At 40.5% G+C, this 20,177-nt stretch overlaps 1 protein-coding gene across 1 annotated transcript in view; it reads right to left on the bottom strand.

Annotated features, from left to right (window-relative positions):
- Positions 1-18,695: 18,695 nt before the first annotated feature.
- The window catches only part of EGFL6 (EGF like domain multiple 6), a 107,500-nt gene continuing 106,018 nt past the window's right edge, over positions 18,696-20,177 (bottom strand). The window contains exon 12 of the mRNA XM_075194823.1: positions 18,696-19,834. Within this exon, the coding sequence (XP_075050924.1) occupies positions 19,742-19,834 (93 nt within the window). The 3' untranslated portion in view covers positions 18,696-19,741. The remainder of the gene's footprint in view (positions 19,835-20,177) is intronic.

Raw genomic sequence — 20,177 nt, 5'->3', positions numbered from 1 at the left:
ACGTTAACACCCCTGTGTAAGGAGTAGAGTGCACGTCCGAACAGAGCGTGGATCAGCGTATATGTAGAGATTATGTAGTTGTATGTGACTACAAGAACTCGGGTCATTATTGTTTTTTTTTGGTTTTTTTTATTAAGATACTGTTCATGCATCTGCTGCTACACTGTATTTGTAATTATCAAGTTACACCTTTTAACAGAAGATGATCCTAACCAGTTAATATAATATAAATGTAAAACTTGCTGTATGTATGTTGTAGTTCTTCATTAATAATTAAGAAACATTTTATTAAATGTACAATTAATTTTCGTATCACATATGAAGGGGTATGACATGTAAAATAATACAACTCTTGGGAGATTCAATTCGGAGCGACATGTAATGGAAATGTGTGGAATCTCCGCTTGTTTTTCCTTGCACCCTGTACAGGGGTGCAAGAAAAAATAAGCAGAGATTACTACCGTAATTGGCGGCAATGTGTGCAGCCGGACATCGCTGTGATGTCTGTGCACCACGTCACCTGCAATTATATCTCCCCATTTGTGTTAGTGTAGTAATGTATATATAAAAGCCATTTGTAACCATGCCTGTAGGAAAAACATGTCTTTTCTTCTCTCTCTGTCAATCCCTTCATTCAAAGTGCTAAAGTTTTCCTACAAGTTTCTCCAGTTTCTTTCACTTAAATTTCTGACCTCACTTATAAATACTCTCCCAGTCACCCCATGGCAGTGGTGGGCAACCTGATACACTTTAAAAGCCGAAAGTGCAGTCCTCTAACCTTCAAAGGGGCCACACAGTTGGCTCAATCTCAATAATAAATAAAGGTTACACACATACACCTCTTTCTATCTTAGTCTGCCCCTTTCTTTCTCCCACTGATCACTTATAACTCCCACACAGCTCCACCTTTATGTAATTATATAACCCACCAAACCAGACTCTCCTCATCCTAGAAGCTTATCCCTTTTCCTCTTTTCCATAATGATTATTGTTTTTACACTAACTAACTTACACTAGCTACTCACGCTTTCCCCACCAGCAACTATAAATGTTATTGTGCTACCTTATGTTCACCACACCCCTTATATTATAAACTAGTGTGGAAAGGGCCATGTTTAATTTCTGAGCACAGCAAGGGCACACTGCCAAATATTTTGTTTTTACCTGGCGCTCCTCAGTGATCTGAATAGCACATTTAGGGGTGCTCGCCACCTCTCAGGAGCAGCCTCCACAAAACTAAAGTGCACATCAGTGCGCAAAGAGGTGTAGGTGTTCTGTCATATCAAGGTCCAAATTCCTACCATAGTAGTAACAAGCCTTTTCAGTTTTTCTCCTAAATACTGCATGGGTTAGCCTTATGTATGGCTTAAATATTGAGAAGGATGGCACATGGGGAATTTTTATTTATTTACTACTTGTGTCACTTGGGTGTGTGAAGCTTTTTTTATTACATTTCTAGAAGTGGACCTAGAAATACATTTCTTCCCTGAAGGCATATACTTTTTCAGGCGCACTGGCCACTTGTAAGCCTACATTCCCACTGTAATGAAAAAAACATAGTTTACCCGTTAAGGGGCATATTCAGTTGTCGGCGGAAACACAGAAAATCTTCCTGTGTGTGCACTATTACCGTTATTACCGTTATTGCGGTAGTTTTCTCGCTGGATTTCAGCTCGCAGCTCCCTAAGCCGCGAGCTGAAATCCAGCTAACTATTACCGTAATAGTTTTAACGTCGCTGAAAACGGCGACAATTGAATATGCCCCTAGGTGTCCACAATGCTTAAAGGGGAGCCCACAGCTCTGCTTTTCAGAGGTGAGAAGCTGCTATCCGTAGAGTTACTGGCGAGGGGTGGGGGAAAGAGAAGCAGGAGGGGCATAGAGGAAAGAGAATAGGAGAGAGAGAGGGTGTGGCAATAACATACTTACCAACTTTAGAATGTTGGTATCCGGGAGCCTGCGGGGGAGGTGGGCGTGATGGGGGACGGGCCTCCAAAATGCACATCATTTTGGACCCGCCCCCCGTGACGTCATGACGCAAACGCTTCATTTGACAGCGGGGGTGGGGCCAAATGCCGCGATTCACCGGAAATCGCGGCGTTTGGGACCTAATTCTGCCCACTTCACTATGAAGTGGGTACTTCCTAGTGAAGTGGCAAATCCGGGAGATTGCCACACTCTCCAAGGAGTCCGTGAAACTGTCGCAAAATGCAGGAGTCTCCCGGACATTCCGGGAGAGTTGGCAAGTATGGGCAATAAGCGAGGTGTGGAGCTGAGAGAGCATCAGAAAGGTAGGGACATGAGAGTGAGTCTGAGTATTGTAGTGGGTGGGGGGATATAGTTGAATGCAGGTTTGAGTTTGGGGAGGAGGGCTACCTATTAAATGTAAATATGAATTATTTAATGCCATGGATGGTTGTAGGAAATGGTTTAGTAAACGTAAATGCTATTAATTTGTTACTGGGCCTGTTTGGAGGGAGGGAAAGAGATCTGTTTATCAAAAGTGAATATTATTATTTTAATGTTGGGCCTAGAGGGGTGCCTAATTATTAAACGTGGGTGTTGTGGATTTATTGTCGGGGCTGGTTGGAGTTTTCTAAATGTCATGTAACCATTTTGTTTCCAAATAGGGTCCCCAAAATTCCAGGATACAGACAAGCAGCAACTAAAGACACCAGCATCCACAGATAGATAAAGCAACATGAACGGGTAAGAGAGAGCGGAACAGAGTGCCAACTGTCCTGAATATGGTGGGACAATCCTAAATTTGGGTAACTGTCTCGCTTAGTCAGGATTTGGTTTGGCTGCAAGGACAGTTGGGAAACATGTCCTGCTTCACTGTACTGCTCATGAAGGGGGAGCTGCGTGCATCTAACAATACTGCACACAGTATTGCCTGTGTGTTTGTCTAAAATGATAACCATTTGACATCACAGGGGCTCCCCTGTCTTAAGTGCCCTAATCCTGCTCTGTCTAGCCCTATATTTTTTAGTGGCCTCTGACTAGAACAGAGCAATTATTATTGTACTCAGTTTTCACCCCCTGCTTGTCTGAAATGTGTACATTATTTTCCTCTGGAAAGGAGATGAAAAATCTCTCTTGGATTTCATTACCTAATTGAATGACAATCCTTACCAGTTCAGTATCACCACAAAGTATAGCAAAACAGAACTTGAATTTTTGGATCTATATATATATATATATATATATATACATTCATGCTAATAAACTAGAAACCAAAACACACTACAAACAGGTGGATGTGAATAGTTATATCATTGCTACAAGTAGTCATCATCCTCAGTAGCTGTCAAACATCACTATAGGTCAGTTCAAAAGGGTTAGAAGGAACTGTTCGGACATCAGTAGCTATAGAATGCAAGGTAAACATTTAAAAACTCTATTTAAAGAAAAACTATATGATAAAGAGCAGTTGGAGAAAGCTTCTACAACAGTAGAACATTTGGACAGACAAGATCTGCTAAGATACAAAAAACCCAAAGGACACAGAAGCAAAGAACAACATTTATTTTATAACTAACTGCAACTCGGCATTCAAAATCATATAAATGTTTAGGAATAATTGAAAGAGTCTCCTGCAGGATGAATATCTCAAAAAAATCTTACCCCTACATCCAGATATAATATTTAGGAAGGCACCTGATCTGAAATCCAAGCTAGTTAAACCACATTAAACCTAAACAGAAGATACAAACCTATTTAACATCTGCTGAGAAGGCAACCAGTTTTATCACGGTGGTTGCTGTATTGATTGTCTATCAACCAACTGCAGAAGTATGAAACCAACCACTGAAATCAGTTTGACATGCACAGGTCAGACCTATAATATTGGGAATTTCCTCACCTGCAGTACCAATGAAGTAATATATCTTCTGCAGTGTCCATGCAAGCTTCAGTACGTAGGCTGTACAACAAAGACCCCTCAAAACTAGAATAGGGAAACACGAACAAAATACCAGGAGAGAGTTAGATACTCAGAATGTGTCAAACTTAGGCACAATAGTGACCCTTCATCTATACAGTTCTGAGCTATACAAATGTCACGGTTATCTTGGCAGAGCTGTGGATCCCCAGACTCTGCTGGATATGGCAAGGCTCATTCACGGAGTCTAATGGATAGGTGGTATTCACCAGGAACCCCCGCAAGGGAGTATGGTCTTAGAGGCACTTATACCGTAGGTCGTTGCCCCGTGCGAGAGTATACAGCAGAGAGGTATGGAGGAGCCAAGAGATGATGAGAGACAGACACTGAGACAAGGAGGTAAGTCAGGAGAAGCAATGGAGTCACTGGAACAGCGGTAGTTCAATGCTGGACACGGACAGGAGAGCAGGCTGACATAATGTTGGTAACTCAGGACAACAGCTGAGGAGTCACAGGAACAGCGGTAGCTCAGAAAGGCAGCGGAGAGAAAACCGAGGCTGACACAATATGAGTAACTCAGGAGGTAGTAGTAAAGATACTGGAACAGCAGTAGTTCAATGCTGGCCACGGAGATGAGAGCAGGCTGACACAACGGAAGCAGGTCACGGAGGAAGCAGGAGCCAGATTCTGCTGCTGCAGGAAATGAGCTTGAAGAACAGGCGCCAGACAGGTCAACACAGGTGGTTTAAATAGCTCTCCATGATCCTGCGGCCAATGAGGGAAGGTAGGCTTCAAAGGACTGCGGTTCTGCACATACGCAAGATGGTGCCCGTAATGGAACTGATGTGTTAGGATATGCCGGTATCACCGCCTGCGAGAAGAAGGTACAGACGCTGGTACCCGTATGCGGGGCATGAGCTTGACAACAAAAGGTACAAAAAAATTGTAAGGGAGGAGGTTTTATGAAGACTATTAATATTTCTGAAACTAGGTGGATTTATGAGTTGAAGACGTTAGCACCTATGGACCTGAACATTAATTTTGAGATTCAGAGTTGTATTTAGGGTGTACTCTGATTATGCAATCCCCAATGAGGTGTGTCTACTTCCAGTTTACAGCCATACCACCTTGGAAAATGTCCAAACCCATCCAAACATGGAAATGAAGTAGGGTTGTGCTAGGTAAGTTCCAAGCTCTGGTGAACTTGTGAATACTTAGTGCTGTAAACAACTAGTGGTACCACCTGGTGTAGACAGATCAGTCTTTCCATTTACGTGCTACTTTTCTAGTCGCCTTCTGAATACCCCCTCCTCCGTTTATCCATCTAGAGGTACCTTCACCTCCAGTTTCTAAGCCAAGCTCTAACTTTTCTTTATTTATTGATGGACATTTCTACATCTAGTATAATCTCCAATTATCCATTAGTCCTTCTATCCATATACACATGTTGAGAGCAGTACTTTGTCCCCCCAGTCTAGCATGGACCTTTACACCTATTTTAGGAAATGTGCTCACTTAGCCTTACAACACATTACCTATTCATGCCATGCAATTAATATGCAGGGTTGCAATTACTAATAATGAAAAAGATTCCTGAGGTTTGTTTTTGTTTCTGTTTCATGGTCGTTTGAAACTTGCCTCTGATTTTTTTTTATAAAGGAAATCTGTTTAAACATACTAAGACTAATATATAATTTTCTCCATATAATCTTATATCTAATAGTCAGATGAACCATTTGGTTTGCCTTATATACTGAGTAATAGATGTGGGGGTATTAATTTCAAGACATGCCCTCTAACACTTACCATTTATCTAGATTCATTTCTGGAATCTTCTGTAATGTATACAGTGTGGTTGTGATGATATAGAACCTGCATCATATGCTTGTAACATTTTTGTAGAGATTGCACCAGATCAGATAATGATAAACATCTGTTAGTGACAAGAGAGTGACTGTGTGCCTACAGCACATCTATAATTAATGTGCATAGTCAGAGAATGATAAATATCTGGTAATTATAAGAGGATGAATATGAGATAGCTCCATACAGATTACACTGCATGTGCATTGAAATAATCAACATAACCAGGATTTGACAATAAAAACAGACTCCAATGGTAACAATGATACATCCCCTTGAAGAAGTTGTTATAGTGATGAAACGCATTTGCACTACCCCCTCAGTGCAGACGGAACACAGGAACTAACAAACTGCACGTGCGTTTCAAAGTGGAGAACATGCGGGACTCACTACCAACTAACAATGTAGCTATCACACTGCCTCTCCTTGGAAAACGCTGCACCTACAAGGACCGCCTGGAAGGACCCACAACAGCAAGTTTAGGGAATGTTTAGCCAACACGTTTTTGACTTTATTATTGATTATTGCGTTGTGGGACTCAATGATTGATTCCTGGCTCTGTTGTGCAACACTTCATAATATGTGTTATTGGACTTTAAAACGAGTTTTATTGATTGCACTCTTTGTGAATTATTGTGATCTATTGTAAGTTTTATCAGTGCATATGTTTTTTAGATTTTAGGCTTTTTTTGCTGTTGGTTTAGTATTAATAAAGTGTTAAGCTTTTTAGTTAGAATATATCAACATCAATTCCCATTAGATTAATTATAATTAGAACGCAGTAGAATTTGGTATCCCAACTCACAAGGTCCACTACCATGGTAGATAGATATCGTCTGTGACACCAGTAGTATATACTGTCACACCTGTGACACCATTGTGTATAGTGTCACACTACACAACACACAGAACTCGTTAAGCACTGTCCATTGTACATCTAATGCATCTGATAACATACAACCCTACGAATTACACTATGGTAGCGCTGGATCAACCCCCCACATGTTAATGTTACATTATTTTAGCTAATCAGATAACTTGAATGTTCACAGTAGCACAAATTATTTCAGAAATCTAGTGTGCTAATTATGTGAGAGGTAGTGAGTGACCTGTCAACTCCTGTGATTATATTATTGAGGACGAGTCTTAACGTGTGGAGGGGAATGTATGCAAGCAGACAAGAAGCCACAGACTGAGGGACAATGGAAGTAGCAGGATAACCAGTAGCAATTTGAGGCTCCTGTAAAACTGATGGAAGAAGGTCTGGTGTCAACCTTAATATAAATTGAAGTTCATACATCCAATTTTTTTTCAGTTTGTATTTGTCTAATGTAAATATTAATAAAATAATAATAAAATTAAATTATTATTAATATATTAAAAAAATAAATAAAAAAAAACTATTGGTGTAAAGGTTAATCAAATATGTGTATTAACTTGATACATTTGCTGGTTGTAGGGAAATGTTACTTTAAATGTATCGGAATGTAACTTGTATAATGTTTGTCACACACATTTTGACCTTGATTCTCACTGAATCAAAACTATTATTCTGCAAATGCTCTTATCATAATATAGATTGTTTTGAGTTATGTATCCCTGTACCCCATAATAATAAAATTAAAAGTAATTGCAAATGTGCATAAATATCAACATTGTATTATGCTATAAAAGTGGCTGAATTGATTAGATTGGTAGTGCCATGCCATTTGAGTTGCAGAGATACTCTGCATAAGACTGCTCCCTAAATTAATTATGTTATTGTATTTCAATAAAGGACTTCTGTTAAGTTAAACCTTCTGAGACTACTGTACTAAATTCTATGACCATTATTTGGTGTAAGTAGAGGGATGCAGAAGGCTGTAGTGAGAAGAACCAGTACATGGGACTGTTCTAAGTCAAACACAAGCGTGTATTAGGTTGAAGTGTGAGGCTTCTGACAATATCTTGCAGGAAAATGCCTTGGCTGACAGCTGTGGTAAGACATAGGCCCTTTCTGAGTTTTCATATACAAACACAGACTTCATATGCAAAATAGGCCACTTTTCTTCTTGCCTCTTTAGTGATATTGCTGCATTCTGACATGAAGCCCCTGAGATTGAAAAAGCTACATGGAGGTTTTCTGTTTGTATTTTGCAAACTCAAAAAAATTTGGAAATCACCAGATGGATGCCTGGTGGATGCAAAAGTCACACCATCACCGCTTGATCATGCACATCCCTGGATGGCACACAATAGCAAAGGAGGGATGATTTATGTTGTAAACCCACACTGGTTTGCACCAGGATTCACATCCATTGCACAAAAATATTGTCAAAGTTGCCATATATGTCACGCAGGGCTGCCATCAGAAATTGTAGGGCACAGTACAAATGAAACAGCCAGGCACCCCCCCCCCCCCCCATCTCTTTGACCACCCCTGTGCAAGGTGGACGCAGCGGTGTAGTGTAGAACCATGATGCCTGGAGCAACAATATGTCCCCCAGACCTCCACACATGCCCTGTACATGCCCATCAAACTTCACATGCCATTAGCCCTCCTAGAGGGAGATATCCTGCATATTGCAGTGACTGCAAGAAATGTTTTTCTATTATTAGCCCCAGTCCAAAGACTGCCTTTGTACAGGGAAAGTTTCCTGGTGAACTCCATGAGTTTCTGCTACAGTGAGCATTTTTCAAAATAGCCCCATCAGACCCCACAGAACAATAATAGCTCCCACACATATAAATAACACCCCACAACCTTAACAATAATACCCACCCTACATATTATAACCCCCCTCCCACACATAAGATTTCACTTCCAACGCTTATGGGGGCAGCCACATGTAGAGAGGGGAGGAGTAGAGCAGGCAGGCTGGCAGGGAGGAAGTAGGAGGAGAAGGGATGACTGGAAGTGAGGGGAGTGGCTAAGGACGGGGACACAGTGGGAGGTGCATGACTAGTAAAGAAGTCAGCTCATTGGTGGCTGATCCCATAGGAGGGGGTCAGCCACTGGGAAGTACAGCAGTAACTGGGCCTGCTCTCTAATAATGCCAGACCACCCACACCAGGCCCCCTGGGTCCTGTACACATGACATATCAATCCCACATTATCCTCAAGCTTCAAGGAAAGTAGAATAATAAATGGAGTTTAATAAAATTGCAAAGATATGTGTAGAAACACGATTAAACTGGCCTTGTATATAACTAAACCCTCTAAAGACCTTGGGATCTTTCATTAACAGAGAGAATGGACTGAGTGAGTCCTCACAAAATATGAATGGGTGACGTATGAAAATATTATCATCTTCACCAGTATCTTGGATGCATCTTGAGATGCCTATGACTCAGCATATGGGAGTAAATACACTATTTTTTAAGGTGGCTTTTTTAAGCATAAATTACTCCCCTGACGCTTATTTCAGAAGTAGCCGTATGGAAATTTAGAAGTGGCAGCATGAAAAATGTAATATGAATGTAAGTGAATCGAATTTGATAGTTTAACAATGAAGGCATTAGGAGAAAGGGAGGTATGACATACCACTGTATACACCTCCACTTCAACCAATGGTATAAATAAGTAAATAATAGACAAACACATATTTTAAAAATAAAGACTATAACCAAAAGCAGACAGAAGAAAGGAAAATATATGAACACAGCACAAATGACTGCCTCAATAAATACTATTTGTTTTTTAAACTTTTTCTGCAGTTGTGCTGTGCTAGAATAATGAGATTGAGAGTCTCCCCTTCTTTTTATTAGCTTTGTTTATTACATTTTGATACACACTCAGCAGCACGCACACCATTTATAAGGTCCACATATCTATTTTTTGTGGGTATTTTTGATTCCACCAGTAGTCTTTACCGCTGAAATAAAAAACTCACCCAAAACTTCTTGATGTGTGCTTTATTATTAAAAGAAATCTTTATTTCTTCTTGTCCTGTCATATTCCAAAAGCATTTTATTTCTTTGTAATCCACTTGTAATAAAACAAGATACTGTAAGACACGTTGCAAGTAACTACTCACTAGGTGCTCCCGTTGCTGCATGACTTGAGACCTGAATTGTCCAGGAGTTTCTTTAGCTGCTCAATCACAAAAGGTTTCCCAAATTAGCCATGATGGGAGTGTCTGGCATGTGGGAAACTGTTTGTGATTGGCTTAGTGGCTAATTACACTCTTGGTCAATTCTGGTCACAGCCATTCAACAATGGTTCTCCTAGTGAGTAGTTACTAGGGATGTGCACCGGCGACTTTTGAGGTCTCGTGTTTTGTGTTTTGGATCCGGATTTTCATTATTTTTGGGGTTCGGATTTGTCTCGCAAAACACTTGACGAAAGGTCTCGGTTCGGATTTAAGGTTTTGGATTCGGATTTTTTTTGAAAAAAACATAAAAAGTTTAAAAATCAAGTTTTTGGGCTTATTTTCACTCCTACGCTATTATTAACCTCAATAACATTCAATAACAAGCATTTCCACTAATTTACAGTGTATTCTGAACACCTCAAAATATAGTTATTAGTCCAAAACGTTGCAACGAGGTATCTTTCTGGACTGCGTAGTGGAGTGGTCCCCACAATATAATAAGAAAACCATCAACTGGTATAAATCGCACCGAATAAAATACCTGGACTGCGTAGAGGAGTGGTCACCACAATATATATTAAAAACCCTGAACTTGTATGATTCGCACCAATAAATGTACCTGGACTGCTTAGAGGAGTGGGTCACCACAATATATATTAAAAACCCTGAACTTGTATGATTCGCACCAATAAATGTACCTGGACTGCGTAGAGGAGTGGGTCACCACAATATATATTAAAAACCCTGAACTTTTATGATTCGCACCAATAAATGTACCTGGACTGCGTAGAGGAGTGGGTCACCACAATATATATTAAAAACCCTGAACTTTTATGATTTGCACCAATAAATGTATCTGGACTGCGTAGAGGAGTGGGTCACCACAATATATATAATAAGATAACCATCAACTTGTATGATTCGCACCAATAAATGTACCTGGACTGCGTAGAGGAGTGGGTCACCACAATATATATTAAAAACCCTGAACTTGTATGATTCGCAGCAATAAATGTATCTGGACTGCGTAGAGGAGTGGGTCACCACAATATATATTATTAATAAGAAAAGACTCAAGCTTTCAAGTGTAGTGTTTATAAAATATAAACAACAATACAGTAGTTTTAGTCAGAGCACGTCAATACCTCTTGTTTTAAATTATGACAGGGCATTTTACTTTTGGTTTAATTTCTTGAATTTGTTTAAATTTGGTTTTACTTTTTGAACATGGCAAACGACTGTTGATTGGTCACATAATGCAAAAAAAAAAAGTTGCAAGATGGAATTGTCCTTGGGCCCTCACACCCACCCTTATGTTGTTGAAATAGGACATGCACACTTTAACAAACCAATCATTTCAGCGACAGGGCCTACCAAACAACTTTGGCTGAAATGATTGGTTTGTTTGGGCCCCCACACCAAAAAAGCTATTCATCTCTCCCTGTACAGACTAAACAGGCTCTACTGAGGCAAGATGTCGTCCTCATCCTCAACCTCTGATTCCTCTCCCCCTACAGTGTGTACTTCCTCCTCATCACACATTATCAATTCGTCCCCGCTGGACTCCACAACCACAGGTCCCTCTGTAGTATCTGGAGGGCAGTGCTGTACTTCATTGAGGAATTGATTATTCATTTTTATAAACATCATTTTTTCAACGTTATGAGGAAGCAACCTCCTTCGCCGCTCACTGACCAGGTTCCCCGCTGCACTAAAAACTCTTTCCGAGTACACACTGGAGGGGGGACAACTCAGGTAAAATAGAGCCAGTTTGTACAGGGGCTTCCAAACTGCCTTTTTTTCCTGCCAGTAACAATATGGACTGTCTGACATGTCTACTTGGATGGTGTCAGCAAAGTAATCATCCACAATTTTTTCTATTGTGACAGCATCCAATGCAGCGAGAGTAGACATGTCTGCAATGGTTGGCAGGTCCTTCAGTCCGGACCAGATGTTATCAGCATCCCCGCCAGCGCCTCTTTTGGGAAAACTGAGCTTTTTCCTCGCAGCCATAGATGTGGAAGAAAATGAGGGTGGAGCTGTTGGCATGTCACGGTCCTCTTCAGAGGACAATCTCCTGACCAGCAGGTCTTTGCACCGCTGTAGACTTGTGTCCGCCGGAAACAGAGACACAACATACGCTTTAAACCGAGGATCGAGCACGGTGGCCAGAATGTATTCCTCTGACTTTAAAAGAGTGACCACCCTCTGATTCTGGCAAAGCGTACGAAGGGCTACATCCACAAGAGCTACATGCTTGGTGTAATCGCAATGGCTTACCAGCTCCTCCCTCACTTTTTCCAGCTGCTTCTGCAACAGCCTGATCAGGGGAATGACCTGACTCAAGCTGGCAGTGTCGGAACTGACTTCTCGTGTGGCAAGTTCAAATGGCTGCAGAACCTTGCACAACACGGAAATCAGTCTCCACTGCGCTTGACTGAGGCGCATCCCCACTCCATTGCCTATGTCGTAGGTGGCTGTGTAGGCCTGAATGGCCTTTTGCTGCTCCTCCATCCTCTGCAGCATATAGAGGGTGGAGTTCCAGCGTGTCACAACCTCTTGTTTGAGGTGATGGCAGGGCAGGTTCATGCTTTTTTGATGTGCCTCTAGTCTGCGGTAGGCACTGGCTGAATGCCGAAAGTGTCCAGAAATTTTGCGCACCACCACAAGCATCTCCTGCACACCCCTATCACTCTTGAGGTAATGCTGCACCACCAAATTAATGGTGTGGGCAAAACATGGGACGTGCTGGAAATTGCCCATATTTAATGCCCGCACAATGTTACTGGCATTGTCTGACACCACAAATCCCCATGAGAGTCTAAGTGGGGTAAGCCACTGGGAGATAATTTCCCTCAGTTTCTCTAATATGTTGTCAGCGTTGTGCCTCTTATTAAAGCCTGTAATACACAATGTTGCCTGCCTTTGCACGAGCAGCCATTTTGTAGATGCTGCTACTGATGCAGCTGTTGCTGTTGCTGCGGAAGGGGATGCATCTACCCAGTGGGCTGTCACAGTCATATAGTCCTTCGTTTGCCCAGAACCACTTGTCCACATGTCCGTGGTTAAGTGGACAGTGGGTACAACCGCATTTTTTAGAGCACTGAGGACACTTGATCGTACTTCTCTGTACATTTTTGGTATCGCCTGCCTAGTGAAGTGGAATCTCGACGGGATTTGGTACCGGGGACACAATACCTCCATCAACCCTCTAAATCCCACTCCACTGATGGCGGACACCGGGCGCAAGTCTAACACCAACATTGCAGTTACAGCCGCAGTTATACGCTTTGCAATAGGGTGACTACTATCGTATTTGGTGGTCATGGCAAACGACTGTTGGACGGTCAATTGTTTTGTGAAAGACTTAGCGGTCTTACGACTTCCCCTCTGGGAAGATGACCGACTAACAGCAGCAGTGGCAGTAGTAGGCGTACCGCTGCAGGATTCCTCGGATGAATCCTGTATTGAGGAGGACTCAGTCTGGCTGCTGACTTGGGCTGCAGGACTGAATCTGATGGAGATTGTGGAGGAAGTTGACGAGGAGGGTGTTGCTGACGTGTATCCAACTGGACCACGGGATTTAGGTGTCCCTGTACCGATGAGGGTCCTAGCCCCAGTTCCTGAACTAACCACTGAACTATGAAGGTTATTCAGGTGACGTATAAGGGAGGATGTTCCTAGGTGGGCAAGATCCTTAGCCCTGCTTATTTGAGCTTTACATAAGCTACATATGGCCATACATTGGTTGTCTGGATTTGGATAAAAATAACTCCAGACCGAAGAGGTGCATTTTTTGGTCTTCTGACCAGGCATGACGATGGGCTTTTTCCATCCCATGGACATCAGCTGTTTCCCCCCCTGGTGCCTCATTTACAATAACCACATCACCATCCTCATCATCAAGTTCCTCCACAGCGCCAGCTACATCATCAATAGGCTCCTCCCGAGCCACCTCTTCCCGTACAGTGATGGGAAGGTCAGGCTTGACAACCACCAACACCCTTGGACTCGCCTTGAGGATTTGTGATAATTTCTCTTTAGAAGGCAGAGTTGTTTGCTGTTTTGTTGCTGACAGCATAACTCTCTTCAATTTTTTGGAGGGGGGGGGGAGGAGGAGGAGGGATAAGATCCGTGGGTGAAGCTGAACCACTAGTCATGAACACGGGCCAGGGCCTAAGCCGTTCCTTGCCACTCCGTGTCGTAAATGGCATATTGGCAACTTTACGTTTCTCCTCAGATGATTTTAAGTTTCTCTTTTTGCTACTTTTTCTTAACTTGGGCTTTTTGGATTTTACATGCCCGGTACTACGAGATTGGGCATCGGGCTTGGAAGACGACGTTGATGGCATTTCATCGTCTATGTCATGACTAGTGGCAGCAGCTTCAGCATTAGGAGGAAGTGGGTCTTAATCTTTCCCTACTTTATCCTCCAAATTTTTGGTCTCCATTATATGTAGCACAAGATACTGCAGAATGTGTGAACTTGGTAATATTGCAGTACCAATGGACTTATACTGCTGAATTGGTTTTGCAAATTTGGTTATAATTACTTTTTTTTTTTATTTTTTATTTTAATATTTTTTATAATTTTTTTTTTAATTTTTAAAAACTTGGGAATAATGGGGAAATAACTATGCCCTTAGAAGCACAGAGCACAGGACACAGCACCACTGGACTGAACAGGACACAGCACAGGACCCAGCAGCACTACGGAACTCAGCAGGACAGAGCACAGGACACAGCACCACTGGACTGATACTGCAGAATGTGTGAACTTGGTAATATTGCAGTACCAATGGGCTTATACTGCAGGATTGGTTGTGCAAATTTTGTGGTAATTAAAAAAAAATTAAATTAGTTTTTGGTATTTTTTTAAATAACTTTTTTTTATTTTTTTAAACACAGGGGAATATTGGGGAAATAACTATGCCCTTAGAAGCACAGAGCACAGGACACAGCACCACTGGACTGAACAGGACACAGCACAGGACCCAGCAGCACCACTGACCTCAGAAGGACAGAGCACAGCACACAGCACCACTGGACTGATACTGCAGAACACAGCACAGCACAGAACTAAACAGCACAGCACAGAACTAAACAGCACAGCACGAGATCTACCAGGACAGAGGACCACCTAACACACCCTCCCTCTACCCTGATCAATGCCCGAGTGAAGATGGCGGCGACTAGCGGGGAATTTATAGGATCCGAGTATTGCGAGATCCGACAACGGGATTATGAGTCAGAGCCTCAGTTTCAGATTTGAATTTGGCGCCAATACCCGGATCTGTCTCGGATCCGACTAGGATCGGCAACGTTCGGGTGGGATCGGATTTCAGAAATCCGAGTGCGCTCATCTCTAGTAGTTACTTGCGCTTTCTTTTGTGTTTTTTTTATTTCATTCCAATTGAAAATTAGGAAAAACCATGCATGGAAATTAGTTGGCAACCATGCATATATGCAAAATATTGGACATGCTGCTTTAGTTCTAACATTGCAATAAATAGCATACCTCAGAAGAGGTTGCATTTTCAAGGCTGTTACTTGCAAATGTACATAGCCATGCCCATTCAGCAACAGGACTTGAATTTTGTACCAGCACAGAGCGAGCAGAGATTAGGGGGTAAATTTATCAAGCTGCGAGTTTCTGGTGGGTTTGAAAAGTGGAGATGTTGCTTATAGCAACCAGTCAGAGTCTAGTTATCTAGTTATTTATTTAGTACATTCTACAAAATTATAGCTAGGCTCTGATTGGTTACTATAGGCAACATCTCCACTTTTTTAAATCCAGCGGAAACTCTCCGCTTGATTAATTTACCTCTAAATCTCATTCTATACTTTAAATGGGACCCTGTGTACACCTGCATGTTGAGAAGCACTGAATTTCCAGGCAAACTCCGGGTAATGTCATACACATCATACACAAAATAGTCTTCTGCAAAAAATACAGTCCATATGTACATTGCACTGTTTAAAATAAAAGTTGAAAGCTAAACAGTATGCCACCCAAAATATTGCTCTGCAAAGACACCCGACAGAAAACTAGGTGCACTTATATAAATCCTGGTCCAGGTCCAAAGCTGTATTATTTGCAATTCACAAATGACCTCCACTGGAGTTAGCCAATAACCTATTTTAAATTATATCAATCTCCTAAATACAGGCATGGCTAATAGCTCCTATTCTCCAAATCTTATGAATTATGAAAATATAAAACTTGTTTCGCTGATCAGTTATTTTTCAGAATGCTACATTTTGCTTTACATCACTTTTTATCACACATGCTAAATAATGTAGTACACACTGTAACAATTTTCCTGAATATCCACTTCACTGCCAAAATGATAAAATAAAACATGAAATGTGTGAGACAGTGCCTTAGTCAGGCTTCTATCAAATCTCCAGATGATTTTAGGCTAAGTATTTGGCCGTATGTTGTTGTTTATGTGTGTTTTTCTTCAACAATCTATATTTCTAAACACAGCTGTGTGAGGAATGGTAATGAGGTATGTATCTCCCCCAGTTGTTACACTTGTAGGCAAACTCATATTTAACTACAGCCTAAGTAAATTTGTTTTACAGAATCACTAAAATATATCTTAAAAGTCCAATTTAATTGATCTTTAAAAGGGTGCACACATTCTTCCCTCCTCTTTAAATGCCTATCGCTGTTTTTTGACATCATCTGCCGAGAGACGTTTAAAAGGGGGAAGGTGCATTCGATCCACTTTACTGGTAGCTTATCACCCTGTGGTTGCAAAACCACTTACAACAATAGATGATGTGGGTGGGAGACAGTTCTGCAGAGGACTGTGAACAATTTCCCTGTCTGAAGACACATTCTTCATCTGCAGGTACTGTTAGATATACTCTGCTGAAGAGTGTATCTAACAAATAAACCAAATCGGCATGGACATCTGTACAATTGACCCTATGGATTTAATAAGAAGAAATTAAACAAAAGTAAATGAAAAAGGACATTTCCTTTATGAAAATATTTTCCGTCTGTTTAAAATGCTTATGCTGGCTACACATGCTTCAATATTTCAGCAACTATTGGGCAATTGGTCCATTATCACAGCATGTTTGGCATGTAAAGGAACACAATGCTCATAATAATCCTACGAAAGCATTAGAAACCCTATCAAGCATGTTGGTTAATGTGGGAGGATGACACCCATTGGCATCTCTCTGTGCAAGATAATAGTGATACCAGGGTGATCAGTCTGCTTGGCATGAGGAGCCTAACAGCTGGATCTTGCCTAATTTGGCCACCTACGTGCCAGAATCGCGCAAGTCTGCATAGGTGCAAATGTGTGCTCCCACTTTCTGGGCATGTACAGAGCAATTTTACGTACGATGCGCCAAGCGAGCTAGCATACATCCCACTCTGCAACAGCCCCATGGTGTACTGGATGTGGGTCAGATTAGTTGAAGGAGCTATGCAGTGACAGAAGATGGGTTCAATAGAGAAAAATAGGCTAGATGGCCCAAAAAAGGCAAATCCGAACCTACTTATAACCCACTGTTAACAAGCAAGGCAAAATGTCATTTATGAGATATGGGGGTAAATGTATCAAGCTGAGAGTTTTCTGGCGGGTTTGAAAAACCAATCAGATTCTAGCTATCATTTATTTAGTACATTCTACAAAATGATAGCTAGAATCTGATTGGTTGCTATAGGCAACATCTCCACTTTTCAAATCCGCCGGAAAACTCTCAGCTTGATAACTTTACCCCATGGTGTGCAAAAAAAAAAAAAAAAAAAAAGTACAACAACCCATAGCAACCACCTTTCTAGTACAATTTAGCAAATTAAATTAAATGAGTGCTTTTTGAGACATTTACCTATGCACCAGCTATTATATATGTTCATTAATATTTTACTTTCGGTTCCTTTATCTCTGGCTCTTGATGTCATGAAGGATAAGCTACTAAAACACGAGTCACTATTTTACAGTTATTCTGTTAAAGGGACTCTATATATTTTCATTTACCCTATGTATATAAATATAAAGGAGTTATTATATTTAGTAACTGTTATTTATATAGTATCTAGATACATACTGAAAATATTTAAACATTCACATCAGTCCAGTGGTCAAAGTGGACATTTAAAAGTGGTGTTATGGAAAATGTAATGGGAATGTAAGTGAATGGAATTTGATAGTTTTATAGTGAAGACAGTAGGAGAAGTGTCGGTATAACGCACCACCGTATACACCCCCACTTCGACCACTGCATCAGTCCCTGCCCAAGTGAAGCTTACCATCTATATTCCCTGCCACATGGGCACACACACTAGGGTTAATTTCCCCAGAAGCCAATTAACCTACTAGCATGTTTCTCTGATGTGGGAGGAAGCAAGAGCACCAAGAGGAAACTCTCCTAGTGAAGTGGCCCGGTCAGGGGTCCTTAATGACGCAAAGTATAATGTCATTGGAGGCGTGAACAGGTCTAAAGAGGTCCAAAAAGGTGACAGGTAGCAGATGACAGACACGACTGTCTACGTTTGCACATAAGCTGCACAGAGGAATACCACAACATATGTCTAGCATATACATTCTTCTGTGCTATGCACAGTTAAGCATAGACAGTTTTTGAGGTTGGGGTTTATTCAAATAGGTCTGTGCTGAGTCCATATAATGTACAGCTTACTCCTCATACGTGTAGCTTCTGTACACAGTAGGTACTTCCTTTAGTAATCATGACGGCACACCTGTACTCCAATCCTATACATCATCATTTTTTGTTCTTGCAAGCCATCTGGCTGCATTTTCAATTTTTAACAAATGTGTGCACAAACATTCTAAAATGTTATGACTCATATTTACTTCTGTAGCTATAATTATATCAGTCATATGCATGTTGGTTAAACAAAAATGTTTGATTTTAATAAAAACAAATACCAAAACAAGTACATTGCTCACATTATCTATGCAATTTATAAAACACACACTGTTCATTACAGATACAAGAAAACATGTTTTGTATTCGTCTACAAATACTATGGGGAGGAATTCAATTGGCTGCGTTACTGTCAAAAATAATGCGGCCTGCACTCCTTTACCGTTAATACAGTAACTTTAACCCAGATTTTTGCTTGCGGCTCTCTGAGACGCGAGTAACAACCAGCGTTCAAGATTACCGTACTAATGGTAATAATCCGTGTTATTACCGTAGTAACGCTAATAGCGTGCACAGGAAGCAATAAAATGTTGCCTAAACCAATAAAATAATATAATAAAATAATAAAACAAAAATCTATAGATAATAGTGATTTGGTGAAGATGTCATCAGTGTATTCCCTATTTATTGTGAAAATATGTACTAGACTTTTAATTAAGTGGCTTTTTGCTCTTGAAAGTATGCATGCTTACAGTATGTTGTAAAATATATATCACTGTGACAGACTAAAAGCAATATAGGAACAGATGCTTATCTACAGTATGTGCTATGCTAAATCAAGTATGGTTGTTTTCACAGTGCACATATTAGTGCTGCTTAATACTTTTCAATAAAAAAGTAAATGAAAATAAACTATATAGGTTACAGCTGCAGCCACTAATTTAGTGAGGGTTGTGGTGATCAATTGTCAGAAATGGTAAATGTACAGTAAAGCATTATTTTACTAAACAAAAATAGAAAATACTAAGCACCTTTTTGGAAAGTTGTATATGATTATAAAATATTTTGTAAAACTCAACTCTCTAACTCCAGAACATACACTACTAATACTCCACAATACATGTTCATACATCTATCCCTTGCTTGTAAACATGACATTATTGTGATCAAGATATACTAAGTCACATTTCACTGAAAAAAATACTGTTTTCCTTTCGTGTAGTAAAAGTAAGGCACATGTCAATTAACTTTGTATACAGTACAGTTAAATGAAGTAATGCTAATCTGAGCTCAGTCTTCAGAACATGAACCGGAGACAAGGAAGACATTGTCCAGTGCCATCTCTCCAACTTTTCCCTTCCCACGTTCAGATTCAAATGTAATCTAGAGACAGAAAACAGCACAAGGAGTTAGCATGTGTGTCCTATAATCAGGTTAACATAAATACATTTGTGTTTTTACTCTTGACTTTTTTATGCTAATATAACAGGAGACAAAATATGATATATTCCTAAAAATGGGATACTCCTGCTGTTTAGTTTGTGTCCTCATAAATGATCCTTATTTTTTAAATATACTCTTTTAATTACCGTACCATCAATTCCTACACTAATAATTAGATGAGAAGTCTTCCACGGCACCGTGGAACCTTTGTGGCGCATTAGAAAGAAAAGATAATAATAATAATAATAATAATAATAACTCTACTAAATGAAATTTCCTTCAA

The sequence above is a fragment of the Mixophyes fleayi genome, chromosome 2 (assembly GCF_038048845.1).
Source record: "Mixophyes fleayi isolate aMixFle1 chromosome 2, aMixFle1.hap1, whole genome shotgun sequence".
Taxonomy (NCBI): Eukaryota; Metazoa; Chordata; class Amphibia; order Anura; family Limnodynastidae; genus Mixophyes; species Mixophyes fleayi.
Note: the sequence above shows the minus strand (reverse complement) of the source record. Positions and strands in the feature narration are given on the sequence as shown.